Consider the following 18,389-nt stretch of genomic DNA (forward strand, 5'->3'; position numbering starts at 1 on the left):
TGATGTATTTAGAAGATGATATCGAACTACCCGTCCTCACCCCTAACACCATGTTAAACATCAACCCAAGCGTTTTACCCGAGATTAGAACTCACCTCATCGACGAAAAGGACTTACGCAAACGAGCCAAATTTCTCAAGAAGTGCAAAGAAACTATGTGGAGGCGGTGGTCAAGAGAATACATTAGAAGTTTACGTGAACGTCATCGACAGGTAAGCCAGAAGAATATCTCACATCCCAAAGCCGGAGACGCCGTGATCATTCAAGACGAGAAGAAGAACCGAAACCTGTGGAAATTGGGGATTGTGGTCGAGCTGATAAGAGGCCGTGATGGAGTTGTACGTGCGGCCAAGGTGAGGACAACTAACGGTTGCCTCGACAGAGCCATCCAGCACCTGTTTCCTATGGAGTTGTCTTGTGATGAAGTCGAACCAAAGAAACTGGATCCAACTGCACCGGCATTTGAACCAAGACCAAGACGAGACGCCGCCGCAGCTGCGAATGTTAGGATTCAGCAGACAGCAAGAGAAGAAGAAGAGAACTGATAAATTGACTTTGTTACAAATAGTCGTTCGCACTAATTAAACTTTAAAAATACATTTATATAGACAGTTAGGTTCGGAACAACATGACCGATTCCAGGACAATAGTTTACTTGATTATTTTGCTGATTTCGCACAAAGTTAAGCCAGTCTCGATTAGTGACATATACCTTGATTCCAAGCTATATGGGGGAGTGTGTGGGAGACTGGCGCTATTAATATAGGGTTATATAGGGTTTCAATTGCACGTGACGTCAGAAACATAATTGTGATTTAAGACGAGGGTGTGGGGAGTTATAAAGCAGTGAGTGTGTGATAGTAAAGTGTGATGTGAGCAGCCCGTGCGCTGATTGGGATTTTCTGTTATTTAAATAAATATTATAAAAACTTGTGATTGTGTCGAAGATTACATATTGGCGAAGGCAACATTTTCGACAAAGCCAACTTTATTCACATCTGTGTCAGCGTTCTTATTGTCAGCCAACGATGGACGGCCCTTGTAGACATGAAGTGATTCCACACATTTTGAATTAAGCAGCCTAGAAATTTAGCGAAAAAATATATAATAATTAGTAGCATGATAAAATTTCTTGGTGCTGATTGGTCGGGAGGCCGGAGTACAGCTGTCGATCGATTTTTATTGCTAAATATCAAATTATTTCTCTAGGGTGACTAAATTATTTAGAACTTCAGATAAAATAATGATGTATACTCGAAAGCAAAAAGCTGATAATGTTAAATGATTCATTTTCGTCGATCATTTCTATTTTTCATACAGCGACGCCGGAACTGGAAGACCGAGCAAGGCCACTAGCCCCTGCCCTTTGTTTGTATTCATTGGTTCTCGGCGTTTCTTACTTGTTAGGATTCCAGATTTTGGCTTCCTTTCTGACTTGATGCGAAGTACACAGACTATGACAATTTTGTGTGTTAGATGAAGTACAAGTTCGACGAACTGCGAAGTACAGACTTCCAGTGTTTCCCATCGCAACACAAGCGCTTGTCGCCATTTCATCCAGGTAATTCTCAAAATACGATTTGAAACCGCGTTTCGCTCTCGAGTGTACTTAAAAAAATGAGAAAAATTTTAGTCATGTATTAATTAGGGAGCTCCTGTTAGGTTGAGTCTAAACCCACTGGCACTGCAGCACAAAACTGGTCTGAAGTACATTTCATGCGCATGCAGGGCAAAATCGTAAGCATTGAGGGAATAAGATTTAATTACGTAAATAATAGTAAAGATATATAGATACATCATCATTTCATCAATTTCGTTCCCAAATAGCAAATGCTTGGAATGGAAGCTCTATTGTCATTGTCTGGAGTGAACAGAGAAATTAACTGTTTAGAGCACGCCAATGTGGCCATGAACATATTTTTACTAACCTTCAGCTTGAGGTGCGGCATCGACCAACAATAACGAGGCCACAGCAAGCAAAACGGTAAAAATGGTCAGGTATCCTTTCATGGTTCTGGTCACTTAACAATTATAATAACAGGATTTGATGCACGGAAGAGTGAGCACTATACTGTTTTTGGTTTTGACACAAACTTTCACATATATATTTACAGCAAAGAGCTGTACAATTTGTTCCTGGTGGAAGCAAACAGTGACTATATATATATATATATTAATAATTGGGCCTATTTTAGTATAAAGTTAAGGCCCATTTGCACAATGCGATTTGTAGTATACGATTCGTACCCTGGCGTATGTGAACGTGTGAACACACGTACAAACGACACTCTTAATCCCTTCCTGGGCCAAATTGAATGAAGATGTGGCATAGGCCCTCTTTTGCATTCGTCAGAATGATATATAATTGCATACAACTTATCGTGTATTCTAAATAGGTCTTTAGGTGATGAAACGCACTTCATAGAAATACTAAGTCAGTTTTGGGCAATCATTTAGGGGATAAATTTAAAATGATTTAAAATAATTTACTCCTAACTCGTTCTCTTCTGAACCAGAGACAGTTCTTAGCTGCGCGTACATGCATGAATTATATGGCGCGAAACGACATGTCTATAATTTCTGTGTTTTACGCGGAGTTGGTATTTTATTAGCGTTTGACGTGATTTACTGATTATCATTCAGGCATTGTCGCATTTTTAGTTTAAAATATACATGATCATGCATGCTATAAAGAACGCATAAACGTACCTGCAAGTTTTCAAAGGCGAGATCCTCCAAGCTTAGAACAAATGTGAATTGAGTGAATTGCTGAAGAACCAGCGCTTTTATTCCAAGGGGGGAAATTAGCCAGAAGAGGATCTTAGACGGGAGGATGTTCTTGTTAGTTCGCAATATATTCGTGGCATAAGTATAAGCCAGAGTAATTTCCAAGTGCGTCCGGTTTCTTCAAGTGAATCTATGTTATCGTCTTCGGGGCGCCGTTTTTAAAATATATTGTTATTTACCATTTATTGTGTTTGTTCTGGCGTTATTTAGACCTATATACAGGGTGTCCCAAAAAAAAGTCCCCGCTATTGAAATGAAGCTTTTGTTGGAATTTGAATGCATGATCAACGCAGTAGTGTGTAAATAGCATATTTATTAGGTTGAGGCATTCAAATAAAGCGTCTTGCTTTCAATTGGGTTTATCATAATATTAAGGCAATCAGATTCGAACAAAGGCTTGATTTCAATAGAGGGGACATTTTTTTGGGACACCCTGTATAATTCTTGTATGGTTCCGAAAAAAAATTGTTATTTATAGCTAACATTTCCGACATAATGGCTACGCTATAAATCCCAACCGGATATAATAAATCGCAAGTGGGATACAATAAATGCGTAACTGCATGTATAATCCGCTACCATTACAAGTATCATTAAACATAGCTCTTGTAAACAGGGAAAATAACGAGCAAGCACGAGCTTAATTCTATACGCATGTCCCACAAATCAACGCAAATGAAATAAAAAACCCAAACAGGAACAGTTTTGCCAAGGAGGAACTACATATTAAATAGTATACGATGTAAAACAAGGCCTTAACTAACAATATTCTTTTGTGCTTTATAAACTTTCACCAACATGCATGTTTTCCCCAAAATGTTAATTTAATTTAGTATAATTATAATGAGTCATATGAGGGAAGGTTTAAAAATATTAACCTGTTTGATTGAGTATATATATTAACTTAAAAGAGTTATTACATTATATTATGTTTTTTATATTCTCTGATGTTTAAATTAGATTTTGATATAAAGCGTGAGGTTTTTCATGCAGTTTTGACCGAGTTATCACGGTTCAATTTAAGTATGCATTTTCCAAAACTCAAAAGTGTAAAAATTAGCTAAAAATGGCATATCAAAGTAGTGAGTTGACAAATCCTAGTATTTTATCGCACGTACTCGTCTGTTTCAATGAAGTTTAAATACATTTGACAGATGCATGGATAACGTCTGTGTTATGATTTGTTGAAAAGCGTTAAAACAAAAATTGACTATTTTGGTTTTGACTTTGTTCCAAATATTTCATGTCCCATGGGAGATAAAATTGGTTCGGAAGCGCGCAAATTTAACAAACAATTTCGCATGAATTCTGCTTGTTCTTTTATTAATATGCCTCGCTTAACGATACAACAGCGAGTCCGGGTTTGCACAGAATGTGCCAGTTAGGGTTAACAATGCTCAAGAAATCATATGATAAAAAACGTTGAAAACGCTCATTAATATCTTTTCTTATTTGTTATACCATTTTTGACTAATTTTTGTATATACTCTTCAAAAATACGTACCTCAAAAAACGCCGATATCTCGGGGAATACTGTATGCAAATACACATGGTACATACCAATTTTTAAGTTAGACATTCACGAATCTAAAGAAAGTTATTTCAGTGTAACAGGCCTCTTAGTTTTAAAGTTATACTCAATTAAGCAGATTGACTTTTTTTTCGCCACCCACACACAAAAAATAGGTGTGTAGAACACACCAATTAAGGTGTGTTTGACAGCACCACAAGGTTTGCTCAATTGCACGAATATATGTTAGGAATCTGAAATATATTACAGAGCGAAACGTCACCCAACTGTCACCAGGCTTGTAAATTATCAATATCCGGCGAATTACGCTGTGTTCAAATTAAGCTTACTCGCATTCATATACTATTTGAGAATGAGCATGTTGCTTAAAAATTCTGTTGTTATTGATTAATGTGAAAGTTATTGTTTAATCAATTAAAAGATTTAATGTAAAACACTGTGAAAATCATGCTCCTATATAGACTTATAGTAGAGTGGAAATAACTAACTCTCCACTTATAAGTTTGAGTGAGAGACTCAGTGGACGCTTCAAGAATGCAGGCGTTATACCATCTCCGATGCATGCGCATGCCTGTTAGTAATAATAATGATTTACAATTCAGTTCTTTAGACGAAAAAAAAACCATGCCAAGACCCTTGTTGGTCCATATGTCAAATTTTTGTGGTAAACGAGAGTTTAGCACAGGAAATTTCATGCCAGGGGATGTTAGCCATAATAAGAATCCTCAACACATTAGAAATAGTAATAATTAGGCAATAAGCGGCATGTATATGCATGGTAAAGCTGTAAAGGGGCTTATTTCCGGAGACTCATCTTTCAGTAAAATACTTGATATTCATACTGATAACAAGATGCTTGCTAAGCGCGTACTTCGAGCTAAAGGAGTATTTTTGTTTAGGCTGGGATAAAGAAAGATTGCATTAATTTGCATTAATTTGCACCACTTGCGAGTAACTATTAATCGTATCCTCCCTTGATATATAATATGCATGTGATATGAGTCCCTGAAACAGGTCCAATAACTGAATTAATAATTTGATTAAGTTGATTAAGTTCAACAACACGGGAGGATGTTGTTGTTAGCTTATTTCAAAGAATTAAAAGAGAAAAAAAGCAAGACATAAACCAATAATTTCAAAGTGCATCCGATGACTTCAAGTGACTGGACGTGATCGTCAATCAATAACACGCACTAAACATAGGATGAAATTATACTATTATACCTCGGATACCAAAGCCTTCCCGGGTATAATTGCAGACTTTTGGTGCTTTTATTGTGTAAATGACTTACTACAAGTTCGTTTGACATAATGTTAACATAAAAATGATAAAATATAGACATTTCCTGTTTCGCAGCGCGCAATGCGCGACGGTAAAAGATTATCAAGGTCACTTTAATTACTCTAATATAAGTTCTGTTTTTCACTATTTAGTTTCAATTTATTCAGCATCAACCAGTTTCTAAATTCAAATATACATTTTTTCATACGAATCTTAGATGAAATCAATTCACCAGGATCATTTGTTTTGAATGCAATGTAAAGTTGTCCATCATCAGCAAAAAAGTGAAAACGGAGATCATGAGGCCTAGCCACATCTGCAAGCGGGTCATGGTGATTATACGCGTAATTTCAATTTCAAAAGGACTCTCTTGAAATCCTGTAAGTGTTTTGGCAGCATTGTATTTTAGGGGCGTAACTAGAACGATAATTGGGGGGGGGGGGTGAATATTCATATATTCAGTTCTGCCCGACGGATTTCTACTGTAAGCTATTGCAATTACAAAAAAAAATCCGTAGGGCAGAACTGGATTTATAAATATTCACCCCCCCCCCAAATTATCGTTCTATAGTTACGCCACTGATTGGATATAACCGTCTAATTATATAATATGTGCAAAATAATTATTGTGTTTGTTCTAGAGCGATCAATTCGTGACAATTGACAGGCTAACTTCGCCTAGCGATCTGTCATACGTATTTTAATTCTCTTTCACAGCAGTAAACAGAACTTCAAAGAGTCTGGTATGCTCAGCACATTTTATTCAATAATTCACTAATATTGTTCAATAATTGGATCATTTGGATGTAGCTATTTGCCCTTCAACGACACCAAATTAGACCCGCTTTAAATAACTGTTCATCATCGGGGATCCATTATATCTACAAGAAAAAGGATAGATCAGTAAAACTGCATGTGTGCATCGTTTTCGAAATATGCAAGAAATAATAACTATGTGAACGATACAAAGCGACATGTAGCTAAGAGACCGACCATTGATTATATCTGGGTTAGGGTTGAATTGAGAGAAAATCATGGGGTAGCTTAAAAAATAGCAAGTGCTAATTTGATGGAATAACTGAACGAATTTTTGAACCTGACCAGAAAATTGAATTGCAAATTTGCATTACCTTGAAAAGTGTGTAATTAATTTAGTTATATACACGTCTGCCGTAATACACAAAAGTATACAATATTTGCTTACTTCGATATATATATATATATATATATATATATATATATATATATATATATACATGTTCCGTACATTTTACAAGTTTCGCAGCCAAACCTGGCAATTTTACTAAAAGTTAATTTAGTATGCTCTTTTCAGAAATTTTTGTCGCTTAAATCAAAAGTTGGTCTATTATGAAAATTTTATAGCAAACACTTCTCGACGTTTCGACCTGAGGGCCTTCGTCAGGAGATACTAACTCTCCTAGCTGACGAAGGCCCTCAGTTCGAAACGTGGAGAAGTCTTTTGTCTAATTTAGGCAGTTGTTATACCACAGTTGATCACTAAGTTGTTTGAAGACGCTGCCACGCTGCCCCCTGGTTATATTATAGGCAATTTTTTTGTGTGAAACAAAGAGATCAAAGAGCCGTCTGTCCTGGAATGCAAATGAGAACATTTATATACAGTCGTTTTCATTCAGGTTGTCACCTGGAAATATATCAGTATATATACTTAAATGCATATATATTAAATATGAGAAAGAAAAAGAAAAAAGTGAACGAAATAACCCATGTTTAATGGTCGCGCAATTGATATTTATATATTTGTATATAATACTATACATATATTGTCATAGACAACCTTAATAATAACGACTGTATATATATATATATATATATATATATATATATATATATATATATATATATATATATATATATACTATATGTTTATCAATACACTTGTTATATATCCCAAGCATCAACAGAACCAATGACTATGGAGAAAGAAAGAAAGGTGACAGTTTTAAAAAATTTACAGGTTAGTAATTTTCACCATCATTGGTGGAATATTTTACTAACCGAGTAGATAACTTTCAAGCTGGCCAATTAAGTCACAAACTTTGTGAGTGGCGCAAACTCACTTCTGATTCGGAAGTTTTACAGACAGTCATGGGGGAAGAAATAGAATTTTCTTCCTTACCTCATCAACTTAAGGCACCAAAAGCGAACATATATTTTCCAGAGCTGAGCAACTTGTGATTGGACTGGAAATTAAAAAGCTTTTAAATAAAGGTGTTATTGTTCATTCTGCACACGAAGAGCATGAATTCATCTCACCAATCTTTGTAAGACCCAAACCTGATGGGTCATACAGGATGATTTTAAATCTAAAAAGTTTGAATAAACATGTAGTTTACCGGCATTTCAAAATGGATTCCATTTGGAATGCCATTAGGCTTATTAAACCTCAGTGCTATTACTGCTATATGGCATCTGTAGATCTAAAAGACGCCTACTATTCAGTGCGTGTAAGTGCCAAGCACCAAAAATATTTAAAATTCTGCTGGAATGGGGCATTGTATAAATTTACTTGCTTCCCCAATGGGCTAGCTCTTGCCCCTAGAAAGTTTACAAAGTTATTAAAACCAGTATACTCATTCTTAAGAAACAAGGGACATATTTCATCACCATATATTGATGATTCCATCTTGATTGGTAGCACTAATAGAGAGTGTGTATCCAATGTCATTGACACAGTAACAGTGTTAGACAAATTGAATTTTGTGCCTCATCCTGATAAATCAGTGTTTTTGCCAAAGCAAATAATTGTGTATTTTGGGTTCATTCTCAATTCTATAACAATTACTGTCTCGCTAACACCAGAAAAGGCAAAGAAGTTGAAGTCGGCAGTCATTTGCCTTCTTTCTTAGGATATGCTCTATAAGAGAGGTTGCTCAGGTTATTGGTCTGTTAATCTCTACCTTTCCAGGGGTTATGCACGGACCCCTTTATTTTAGAATTACAGATGGCGAAAAAGCTCAGGCCCTAAAACTTAATCACAATAATTTTGACACACAAATGCAGTTATCCAACAATGCAAAATCTGAACTGCAGTGGTGGGCAGATAATATAGAAACAGCAAACAATCTGAACTATAAACCAGAACCAAATGTGACTATGTGCACTGATGCCTCAAAAATTGGCTGGGGATGTGCAATTGAAAATCTTAAAACGGGAGGACTTTGGACTCTGGAAGAGAGCAAATATCATATCAATTATTTAGAGTTGCTAGCAGTATTTTTTAGCCTCAAAGCACATAAAAAACTTGTCCCAAAAAAGCATGTTAAAGTATTAGTAGATAATACTACTGTTCAAATTACCTTAAATAAAATGGGAACAAGCCACTCACCAACCCTGAACAGTCTTATCAAAACTATATGGGACTGGTGTTTTGCAAAATTAATGATGTATGGATCACAGTTGCCCGTATACCTGGTAAAGATAATGTTGACGCAGACTACGAGTCTCGACAAACTAGGTGTACCACGGAGTGGTGCCTAGACAAAGACATGTTTCACAATGCTTGCGCAAAGCTTGATTTTAAGCCAAACATTGACCTTTTCGCATCGCGTATAAATTACCAAGTTAAGCCCTACATGTCATACACTGCTGATCCTGAAGCAATAGCAGTTAACGCTTTTCACCACCCATGGGTTGAATATGATTTTTATGCTTTTCCACCATTCTGTTTAATTAGCCAGGTCCTACAAAAGATCCAAAAGGAAGAATCCGAGGTCCTAGTTGTTATACCCAAATGGCCAACCCAATCTTGGTGGCTAGTGGCAATCCGAATGCTGATACAGTCACCCATCATACTTCCCAGCACAACATCAACATTGCACCTCCCAAGCAACCCATTGGAGAAGCACCCTCACCACGAGAAACTAGTCCTACTTGTGTGTCACTTATCAGGGAACAGTTTGAAAACAGAGGCCTTTCGACAACAGCTAAAGAAGTCCTTGAAGCAGCGTGGAGAACAGATACGCGAAAACAATATGAAGGATACTTGGAAAAATGGAAACAATATTGTAGTGAACAGAATATCAATCCCTTTGCACCCACTGTTGAAGAAGGGATAAATTTTCTCGCAGACTTGTTTAAAAAGGGCCTTGGTTACAGTGCATTGAATACAGCACAGCACGTAGTGCTCTGTCCTCTATCATACTTTTATCAAATAACACCAACTTTGGAACACATACCCGATAGTTTGTCGTTTCCTGAAAGGGGTATTTGAAAGTCGACCATCCTTACCAAGGCACAATGATATTTGGGATGTTCGAATAGTATTAGACTACCTACGAATTCTTTAGCCAACCAGAAATTTAACCCTCAAAACGTTGACGCTAAAACTGGTCATGATTCTTGCTCTTACTTCGGCACAGAGGTGTCAAACTTTTAAAGCCTTGTCACTTGACAGTATGTCGTGCGCAGACGGGAAATATGTCTTCCATTTTGAAAGACTGTTAAAAACATCTAGACCCGGAAAACACCTGGCGCCCCTAATGGTTAAACCATATCAGCCAGATCCCACGCTTTGCCCATTCAAGCTTCTAACAGAGTATATCGAAAGAACGCGGAGTTTAAGAGGAAACTCCCGACAGTTGTTGATTAGCTTCCAAAAACCACATCAAGAAGTGAGTACAGACACCATCTCGAGATGGCTGAAAACAGTTCTAAAACTGGCCGGAATAAATGATTTTTGTGGTCACAGTACAAGAGCGGCATCGTCGTCAGCCGCAACTAACACATCTATTTCTATTGATACAATATTGGAAGCAGCTGGGTGGTCTAACGCTCAAACTTTTCAAAAATATTATAACAAAACATTACGGTTGGAAGAGGACTTTGGTTCATCGTTATTACAAGCTTTCACAAGTTAATTATGCATTCTAGTAAAATTGGAATAAAGTTACTTCGTTGTTTGAGTTCTGTGGTAAATTGTTATCACTCGTGATTACAACACTTTGAACATCTCACATGACTCCTTAGTGACGTAGTCCAAGGACGAAATAGAATTTAAAATTAAACGAGACTTACCGTAAGTTGAAGTTTGATTGTAATTCTATGAGTTCTTGGATACGGAAACTAAGGAGTCACCCGCCCATATTACACTGTTCCCTCCCTTTGAAGGTACTGTTGTAATCTCTCGTTGCGTTAAAAACTGACTGCTCGATCTGCGTGCGCATATCTCACATGACTCCTTAGTTTCCGTGTCCAAGAACTCATAGAATTACAATCAAACTTCAACTTACGGTAAGTCTCGTTTAATTTTAAATTTTCCAGGACGAGCTTTCAAAAAAAGTCTTAAGTCGTCGTGTTTTCCAAGACCAGCTAACTCGAGATCGCTTGAAGGTGAACCTAGTAAAGAATTTAAAATCATTACAATAATCAAATCATCAATCATGCATGCACTATTTAACAAATAAATAATGATTGAACCGTTGCCTGTTAATTGCTGCCGCAGCGAGCGAGCCTGAAGCGAGCGAGCAAGGCAGCAGATCCTAATTTAGAAATGGGGGCGCAAATCAAAATTTGTCTTTGGCGCATTGCATGACGGTACCAGTGGCAGGGATGGAGGAACATATTTTATTTTGGGGGTGGCTGAATTTAAGTTCCGGCCATAGTTGACACGCTGAGAGCATATGTTATGTAGCGTAAGAGAGAAATAATTAACATTCACCTGAACACAATGTAGGATATTTCTTTTGTATTTTAGCAGGCGAACAGCAATTTGACGACCTTATTGTTGACGACCTTATTGTTACACGTTTGTGAAATTCTTTCATGTATTTTGGGGAGGGCTACGATTTTTACCTTGCGCGGTGCGGTGCACGATACCACGTGTATGGTATGTTAATTCATATTGTGAATAAAGGTGAAAACGTGCTTTGGAACATTGTATTAGCGTATTCGGGTGCCAGTAGATTTTCGATATAAACGAAACATAATACTCTTGTCACCTGCGGTGAAAATTTTTGACGCATTGCATGTTGGAGTTCGGTGTCAGGTTATACCATTCCACGTGTTGGCTGCATAAACTTTGGCGAATTTATTTCGAAGAAGGAAAACTATTTCGGTGAGTTTTTTGTGATCAAGTTCATATTTATTCAATGTTTTATTCATATTTAACTGTTCTTTTATATTTTATAAGTTGATATTTTAGACAGAAGGTGAAATTTACGTAATTCTACGTTTTGGCTACATATTATAGTACTGCGAAGTATTAGAGGTATAAGGTATTTTGGTGAGTTTTTTACTGTCGAGTTCCTATTTATTCGATATTTTATTCATATTGTTAAACGATATACTTCACTATAGGCTTTTAGCCTTTTATGCCGAATTATGACTTAAATACTAGGATAGTGCATTTATTTGAGCGATCATTGAATATATCATTAAAAATTGCGTCTGTTTTGTTTGTTTAGCGCGCGGTGTTTATTAACTGTTCATTTATATTTTCCAGGTTGATATTTTGGTCCGAAGGTGAGGCTTCAACTCTTATATAATCGAGTCTTTGTTCTCAGTTGCATCAGTAATTGAATGCATTGATTTTTGAATTTTTGTCAGTCATCTGTCATCAGTTGCTGACTCTTCTGTTTTGTTGCTGTATTTGCGCCTCGTTTTTGTGTCTTGTTAAGACACTCACTAGATCATCAAAAGTTTATTTCATGTGTGTTTTTGTATCTCATTGGATTCGTCGTATCCGTTACAGCAAAAGATGATTGACACTGAAGAACTGCACTTAACAGAAACAACATTTTCATAACGTTTTGATAACTATATCGAGAGATTTAAAAATATAATTGACAAATTTAAGTTCTGTTGGGGGCTCCGTTGCATAAAAAACAATTTATTGATAGGTTTCGTAGAACATTTCTGTTCTGGAACAATATTGTTTTTGTCATTTTCCTTAAATAATGATAATAAGCTGAGGCTAAGCACTTTGTACTATATTTTATATTTCCAATCTCTTCTTGAACGTAAAAAAATTTTACGGTGGTTGTGATTTCTGTTCTTCTAAAAGTTTAATGTTTTCATTGCATGGCTTACTCACAGGCAGCACTCCCTACCCTATGGGTACCCTAGTTTATAGATACACGGTATGACGTATTTGTGATAAGAACTAAAAAAGTGGCGAATATTCTGTGACGTCATTCCATACGCCTGTCCTCTTATAGATCATGGCTCTCGACCAATGAAATTGCTTGAATTTTAACGTTATTATATAAAGCTTGGTTAATATTCCGTCTTATAGTTGTAATTGTAGGTTTGAAACCCTAACTTTGTTATCGTTATCGTATGTCGTTAATTTCCGTTTTGTTACTTCCTGCGACTACACGCGCAGCTGCACACAGTTTAATGTTTCATTGTATTGTATATCACTGTCAACTAGAGTATGGTCACTCTACTCTACAATTGGTTATTTACGTTTATGTTCGAACTCTATCGACGGTATTCAGCAGCAGTTTGGTGTGTGCGCCAACTAAAGTAAGACTCTATCTTTGTGTTATTATAGTTTGTAAACATATGTAGCTACGTTAGTTGATTTATTCGTATTTAGTGCATGCCTGTTATAGTATTTAATTTGCCTAGATTGCATGACTTAGTGCGGTTTAATTCTTGTATTTTTAGTTCGAACGTTACCCACTATATTTTCTATTCCGCAAACACTCTATACACGATATTCCGTTACCGGATCGATCAGTCACCATATCTTCAACCGCACAGTATTATAAACTTTATCATTAAAGATACATTTATAAACATCATCCGCGCACGTGTTATTCTATCATCGTGGTTAGTGAATTTAGTGGAGTTCAATTTGTGGCGTTAACGGCACACCAAAGCAGCGTAGCTCTTAGAAGAATTTAGGAGTTACAGTAATTATTATTATTATTGAGGTTTATTTAAAACTTCTTGCAGCATAAGCTGAATTGCAAGTTGAAAGGAGTAATATTACAAACATATTACATTTCGAACTTACTATCATACGGTTAAAAAGTCCAGGAGGAAAACTAAAAACGGTTCAATTCAGGTAGATCGATGATACCTTAAGGGTTCTACACTATATATAAAATATACTCACTTATCAATTGTATTTACAAGTTACGAAGTTTAAATACAATCACATCGTAAATTACTATATATTTAATGGTCAAAGAGTGCCTAAACTATATTACTTCACTGATTATGCTGAATTCTCGAACAGTGCAAAGCATGCTAAATGTTGTAACCTAAGAAATTGCGTAACCTAAGAAATAAAAGATTTTTCTCGCGAATCTTTATTCATTATTGTGTGTTTAATTTTGTCCTAAAATGACATGCACACACGTTAATTAGCACATACCCTTCGGCATATTTCTACCCTTATTTCACAAAGGGAAGTTGTGTTATGTACAAAAAATAGTACAGGACGCACTAATTTAATTAATCTATTCATATATTAAGTGTTAAAAAGGGAAATGGTGCATCAATCCCTTTCGTAAACTTTAATCAAAATGAAAGATATGGAATCAAATAAAATTATGCAAATACTGGGAAAAGGTTATCAGAAGAACACAAAAACAGTCAGTAAAATAGGAACGACTCGTAGTTTATAATCCTTGAGATGGTAGTTGTCTATTTTTTTTATTTGGTGTTTGCCCCTGTATATACGTATCATAATGAATTAGCTTTTGGATTCATTCATAGCGACGAAAACCCACGAGAATCCAAACGTTTGTTGACCACAAATCCACAATCTTTTGAGCCCGAGGGATTATATATTTGGAAGTACATATAGGTTTTACATATATAGGAAGTACATAATATAGGAATTATACAATCACAAAATATAATTTTCGACAAAACGATTTTTTCTCATGATTCTCATTACAAATTAAACATCTGCGATTTAAACGGAATGAAATTGTTCAAATTTTTTTAGCCTTCGTACGGCCCTGAACAGCAACAGTAATTGGGACCACAACTGCTTGAATGGCAAGAATGGTAACGGTAAATTGCTAAGCCAACTTTATTTACATCTGTGTCAGCGTTCTTATTGTCAGCCAACGATGGACGGCCCTTGTAGACATGAAGTGATTCCACACATTTTGTATTAAGCAGCCTAGAAATTTAGCGAAAAAATATACAATAATTAGTAGCATGATAAAATTTCTTGGTGCTGATTGGTCGGGAGGAGTACAGCTGTCGATCGATTTTTATTGCTAAATATCAAATTATTTCTCTAGGGTGACTAAATTATTTAGAACTTCAGATAAAATAATGATGTATACTCGAAAGCAAAAAGCTGATGATGTTAAATGATTCATTTTCGTCGGTCATTTCTATTTTTCATACAGCGACGCCGGAACTGGAAGACCGAGCAAGGCCACTAGCCCCTGCCCTTTGTTTGTATTCATTGGTTCTCGGCGTTTCTTACTTGTTAGGATTCCAGATTTGGGCTTCCTTTCTGACTTGATGCGAAGTACACAGACTATGACAATTTTGTGTGTTAGATGAACTACAAGTTCGACGAACTGCGAAGTACAGACTTCCAGAGTTTCCCATCGCAACACAAGCGCTTGTCGCCATTTCATCCAGGTAATTCTCAAAATACGATTTGAAACCGCGTTTCGCTCTCGAGTGTACTTAAAAAAATGAGAAAAATTTTAGTTATGTATTAATTAGGGAGTCCCAGTTAGGTTGAGTCTAAACCCACTGGCACTGCAGCACAAAACTGGTCTGAAGTACATTTCATGCGCATGCAGGGCAAAGTCGTATAAGCATTGAGGGATAAAATTTAATTATGTATAAATAATAGTAAAGATAGATACATCATCATTTCATTAATTTCGTTCCCAAATAGCAAATGCTTGGAATGGAAGCTCTTTTGTCATTGTCTGGAGTGAACAGAGAAATTAACTGTTTAGAGCACGCCAATGTGGCCATGAACATATTTTTACTAACCTTCAGCTTGAGGTGCGGCATCGACCAACAATAACGAGGCCACAGCAAGCGAAACGGCAAAAATGGTCATGTATCCTTTCATGGTTCTGGTCACTTAACAATTATAATAACAGGATTTGATGCACGGGTGCAAGAGTGAGCACTATACTGTTTTTGGTTTTGACACAAACTTTCACATATATATTTACAGCAAAGAGCTGTACAATTTGTTCCTGGTGGAAGCAAACAGTGACAATATGGGCCTATTTTAGTATAAAGTTAAGGCCCATTTACACGATGCGATTTGTAGTATACGATTCGTACCCTGGCGTATGTGAACGTGTGAACACACGTACAAACGTACAAACGACACTCTTAATCGCTTCCTGAGCCAAATTCAATGAAGATGTGGCATAGCCATAGGCCCTCTTTTGCATATTCGTCAGAATGATATATAATTGAGTACAACTTATCGTGTATTCTAAATAGGTCTTTAGGTGATGACACGCACTTCATAGAAATAGTAAGTCATGCAGTTTTGGGCAATCATTTAGGGGATAAATTTAAAATGATTTAAAATAATTTAGTCCTAACTCGTTCCCTTCTGAACCAGAGACAGTTCTTAGCTGCGCGCGCATGCTACAAACAACGCATAAACGTACCTGCAAGTTTTCAAAGGCGAGATCCTCCAAGCTTAGAACAAACCAAATGTGAATTGAGTGAATTGCTGAAGAACCAGCGCTTTTATTCCAAGGGGGGAAATTAGCCAGAAGAGGATCTTAGACGGGAGGATGTTCTTGTTAGTTCGCAATATATTCGTATTTATTCGTAGTTATAGAAACAAATCCAGGCATAAGTAAGCCAGAGTATAATTTCCAAGTGCGTCCGGTTTCTTCAAGTGAATCTATGTTATGGTCTTCGGGGCGCCGTTTGTAAAATATATTGTTACTTACCATTGATTGTGTTTGTTCTGGCGTTATTTAGACCTATATATAAGTCTTGTATGGTTCCGAAAGAAAATTGTTATTTATAGCTAACATTTCCGACATAATGGCTACGCTATAAATCCCAACCGGATATAATAAATCGCAAGTGGGATATAATAAATGCGTAACCGCATGTATAATCCGCTACCATTACAAGTATCATTAAACATAGCTCTTGTAAACAGGGGAAATAACGAGCAAGTACGAGCTTAATTCTATACGCATGTCCCACAAATCAACGCAAATGAAATAAAAAACCCAAACAGGAACAGTTTTGCCAAGGAGGAACTGTTCTTGTGGATCCCAACAACATCCCACGAGTCGATGGGTATGAATTGCGTAAACGAATGCCATCATAAACAAGACGCTTGCTAAGCGTTTATTCGAGCTAAAGGAGTGTTTTTGCTTGTGCTTTTAGCTTAATTATATATATTATGTGCGAAATATTGTGTTTGTTCCGGGGCGATCGATTCGATTATCATTTAAAGAGACTCTAACATGCAAATGATGCAATAGAAATAGATATTAAATAGTATACGATGTAAAACAAGGCCTTAACTAACAATATTCTTTTGTGCTTTATAATCTCTCACAAACATGCATGTTTTTCCCAAAATTTTAATTTAATATGATTATAATGAGTCATATGAGGGAAAGTTTAAAAACATTAACCTGTTTGATTGAGTATATAACTTAAAAGAGTTATTACATTATATTATGTTTTTTATATTCTCTGATGTTTAAATTAAATTTTGATATATAGCGTGAGGTTTTTCATGCAGTTTTGACTGAGATATCACGGTTCAATTTAAGTATGCATTTTCCAAAATTCAAAAGTGTAAAAAGTTAGCTAAAAATGGCATATTAAACTTGTGAGTTGACAAATCCTAGTATTTTATCGCACGTACTCGTCTGTTTCAATGAAGTTTAAATAGAGACATTTGACAGATGGATAATGTCTGTGTTATGATTTGTTGAAAAGCGTTAAAACAAAAATTGACTATTTTGGTTTTGACTTTGTTCCAAATATTTCATGTCCCATGGGAGATAAAATTGGTTCGGAAGCGCGCAAATTTAACAAACAATTTCGCATGAATTCTGCTTGTTCTTTTATTAATATGCCTCGCTTAACGATACCACAGCGAGTTCGGGTTTGCACAGAATATGCCGGCTAAGGTTAACAATGCTCAAGAAATCATATGATGAAAAAGTTGAAAACGCTCATTAATATCTTTTCTTATTTGTTATACCATTTTTGACTAATTTTTGTATACTCTTCAAAGATACGTACTTCAAAAAACGCCGATATCTCGGGGAATACTGTATGCAAATACACATGGTACATACCAATTTTTAAGCTCGACATTCACGAATCTAAAGGAAGTTATTTCAGTGTAACAGGCCTTCTAGTTTTTAAGTTATACTCAATCATACAGATTGGCTTTTTTTCGCCACCCACACACAAAAAACAGGTGTGTAGAATTACACACCAACGTGTGTTTGACTGCACCGCAAGGTGTGCTCAATTGCACGAATATATGTAAGGAATCTGAAATAGATTACAGAGCGAAACGTCACCCAACTGTCACCACGGTCACCAGGGGCCGGTTGTATCAAGCCCGTTTAGATAACACTCTTAGATCTCTCTTGAATGAGTCAACTTGAATATTATGCACTGAATATGTAGTTGTAAACAGTATCTTTGTATTAGGGTTAAAAACATTTAGTTTGCTTGTAGAATAAAGCGATAGACTTGCTTTCTATTTTGAACTTAACCACCGTTTAAGCTAAACGGGCTTGATACAACCGGCCCCAGGGTTGTAAATTATCGATATCCGGTGAATTACGCTGTGTTCAT

General features: G+C 36.2%; 1 protein-coding gene and 1 long non-coding RNA gene across 4 annotated transcripts; one reads left to right on the plus strand and one right to left on the minus strand.

Annotated features, from left to right (window-relative positions):
* Positions 1-661: 661 nt before the first annotated feature.
* Positions 662-17,117, minus strand: LOC114536836. 3 transcript variants are annotated; one of them, XM_028558176.1, is made up of 4 exons: positions 16,208-17,117; positions 1,929-2,021; positions 1,401-1,608; positions 662-1,081 (listed from the first exon to the last, which is right to left on the minus strand). In XM_028558176.1, the coding sequence occupies exons 2-4, from the start codon at positions 2,008-2,010 to the stop codon at positions 949-951; spliced, it is 423 nt and encodes a 140-aa protein (XP_028413977.1). In that variant the 5' UTR covers positions 2,011-2,021; positions 16,208-17,117; the 3' UTR covers positions 662-948. The 3 variants fall into 3 exon arrangements, with proteins under 3 accessions (XP_028413977.1, XP_028413976.1, XP_028413975.1); XM_028558175.1 differs by lacking the exon at positions 16,208-17,117 and adding an exon at positions 2,710-2,802; XM_028558174.1 differs by lacking the exons at positions 662-1,081; positions 1,401-1,608; positions 1,929-2,021 and adding exons at positions 14,359-14,724; positions 15,040-15,247; positions 15,567-15,659 and having other exon boundaries at positions 16,208-16,915.
* Positions 11,104-12,332, plus strand: LOC114536837. The gene is made up of 3 exons (XR_003688491.1): positions 11,104-11,694; positions 11,770-11,862; positions 12,082-12,332. It is a non-coding gene; the product is annotated as an uncharacterized LOC114536837 (long non-coding RNA).
* Positions 17,118-18,389: the final 1,272 nt, after the last annotated feature.

This window comes from Dendronephthya gigantea, unplaced genomic scaffold (assembly GCF_004324835.1).
Source record: "Dendronephthya gigantea isolate DGI-Jeju-01 unplaced genomic scaffold, DenGig_1.0 000149F, whole genome shotgun sequence".
In the NCBI taxonomy this organism is placed as follows: domain Eukaryota; kingdom Metazoa; phylum Cnidaria; class Anthozoa; order Malacalcyonacea; family Nephtheidae; genus Dendronephthya; species Dendronephthya gigantea.

Bases quoted from the DNA above. Each gene is read 5' to 3' on its own strand.
- LOC114536836 (XM_028558174.1), bottom strand. From the start codon at position 15,648: ATGAAAGGATACATGACCATTTTTGCCGTTTCGCTTGCTGTGGCCTCG. The intron at 15,248-15,566 runs GTTAGTAAAAAT...CATTTTTTTAAG, and splicing joins TGCCGCACCTCAAGCTGAAG to TACACTCGAGAGCGAAACGC. The intron at 14,725-15,039 runs GTAAGAAACGCC...CTAAATTTCTAG, and splicing joins CAAATCTGGAATCCTAACAA to GCTGCTTAATACAAAATGTG.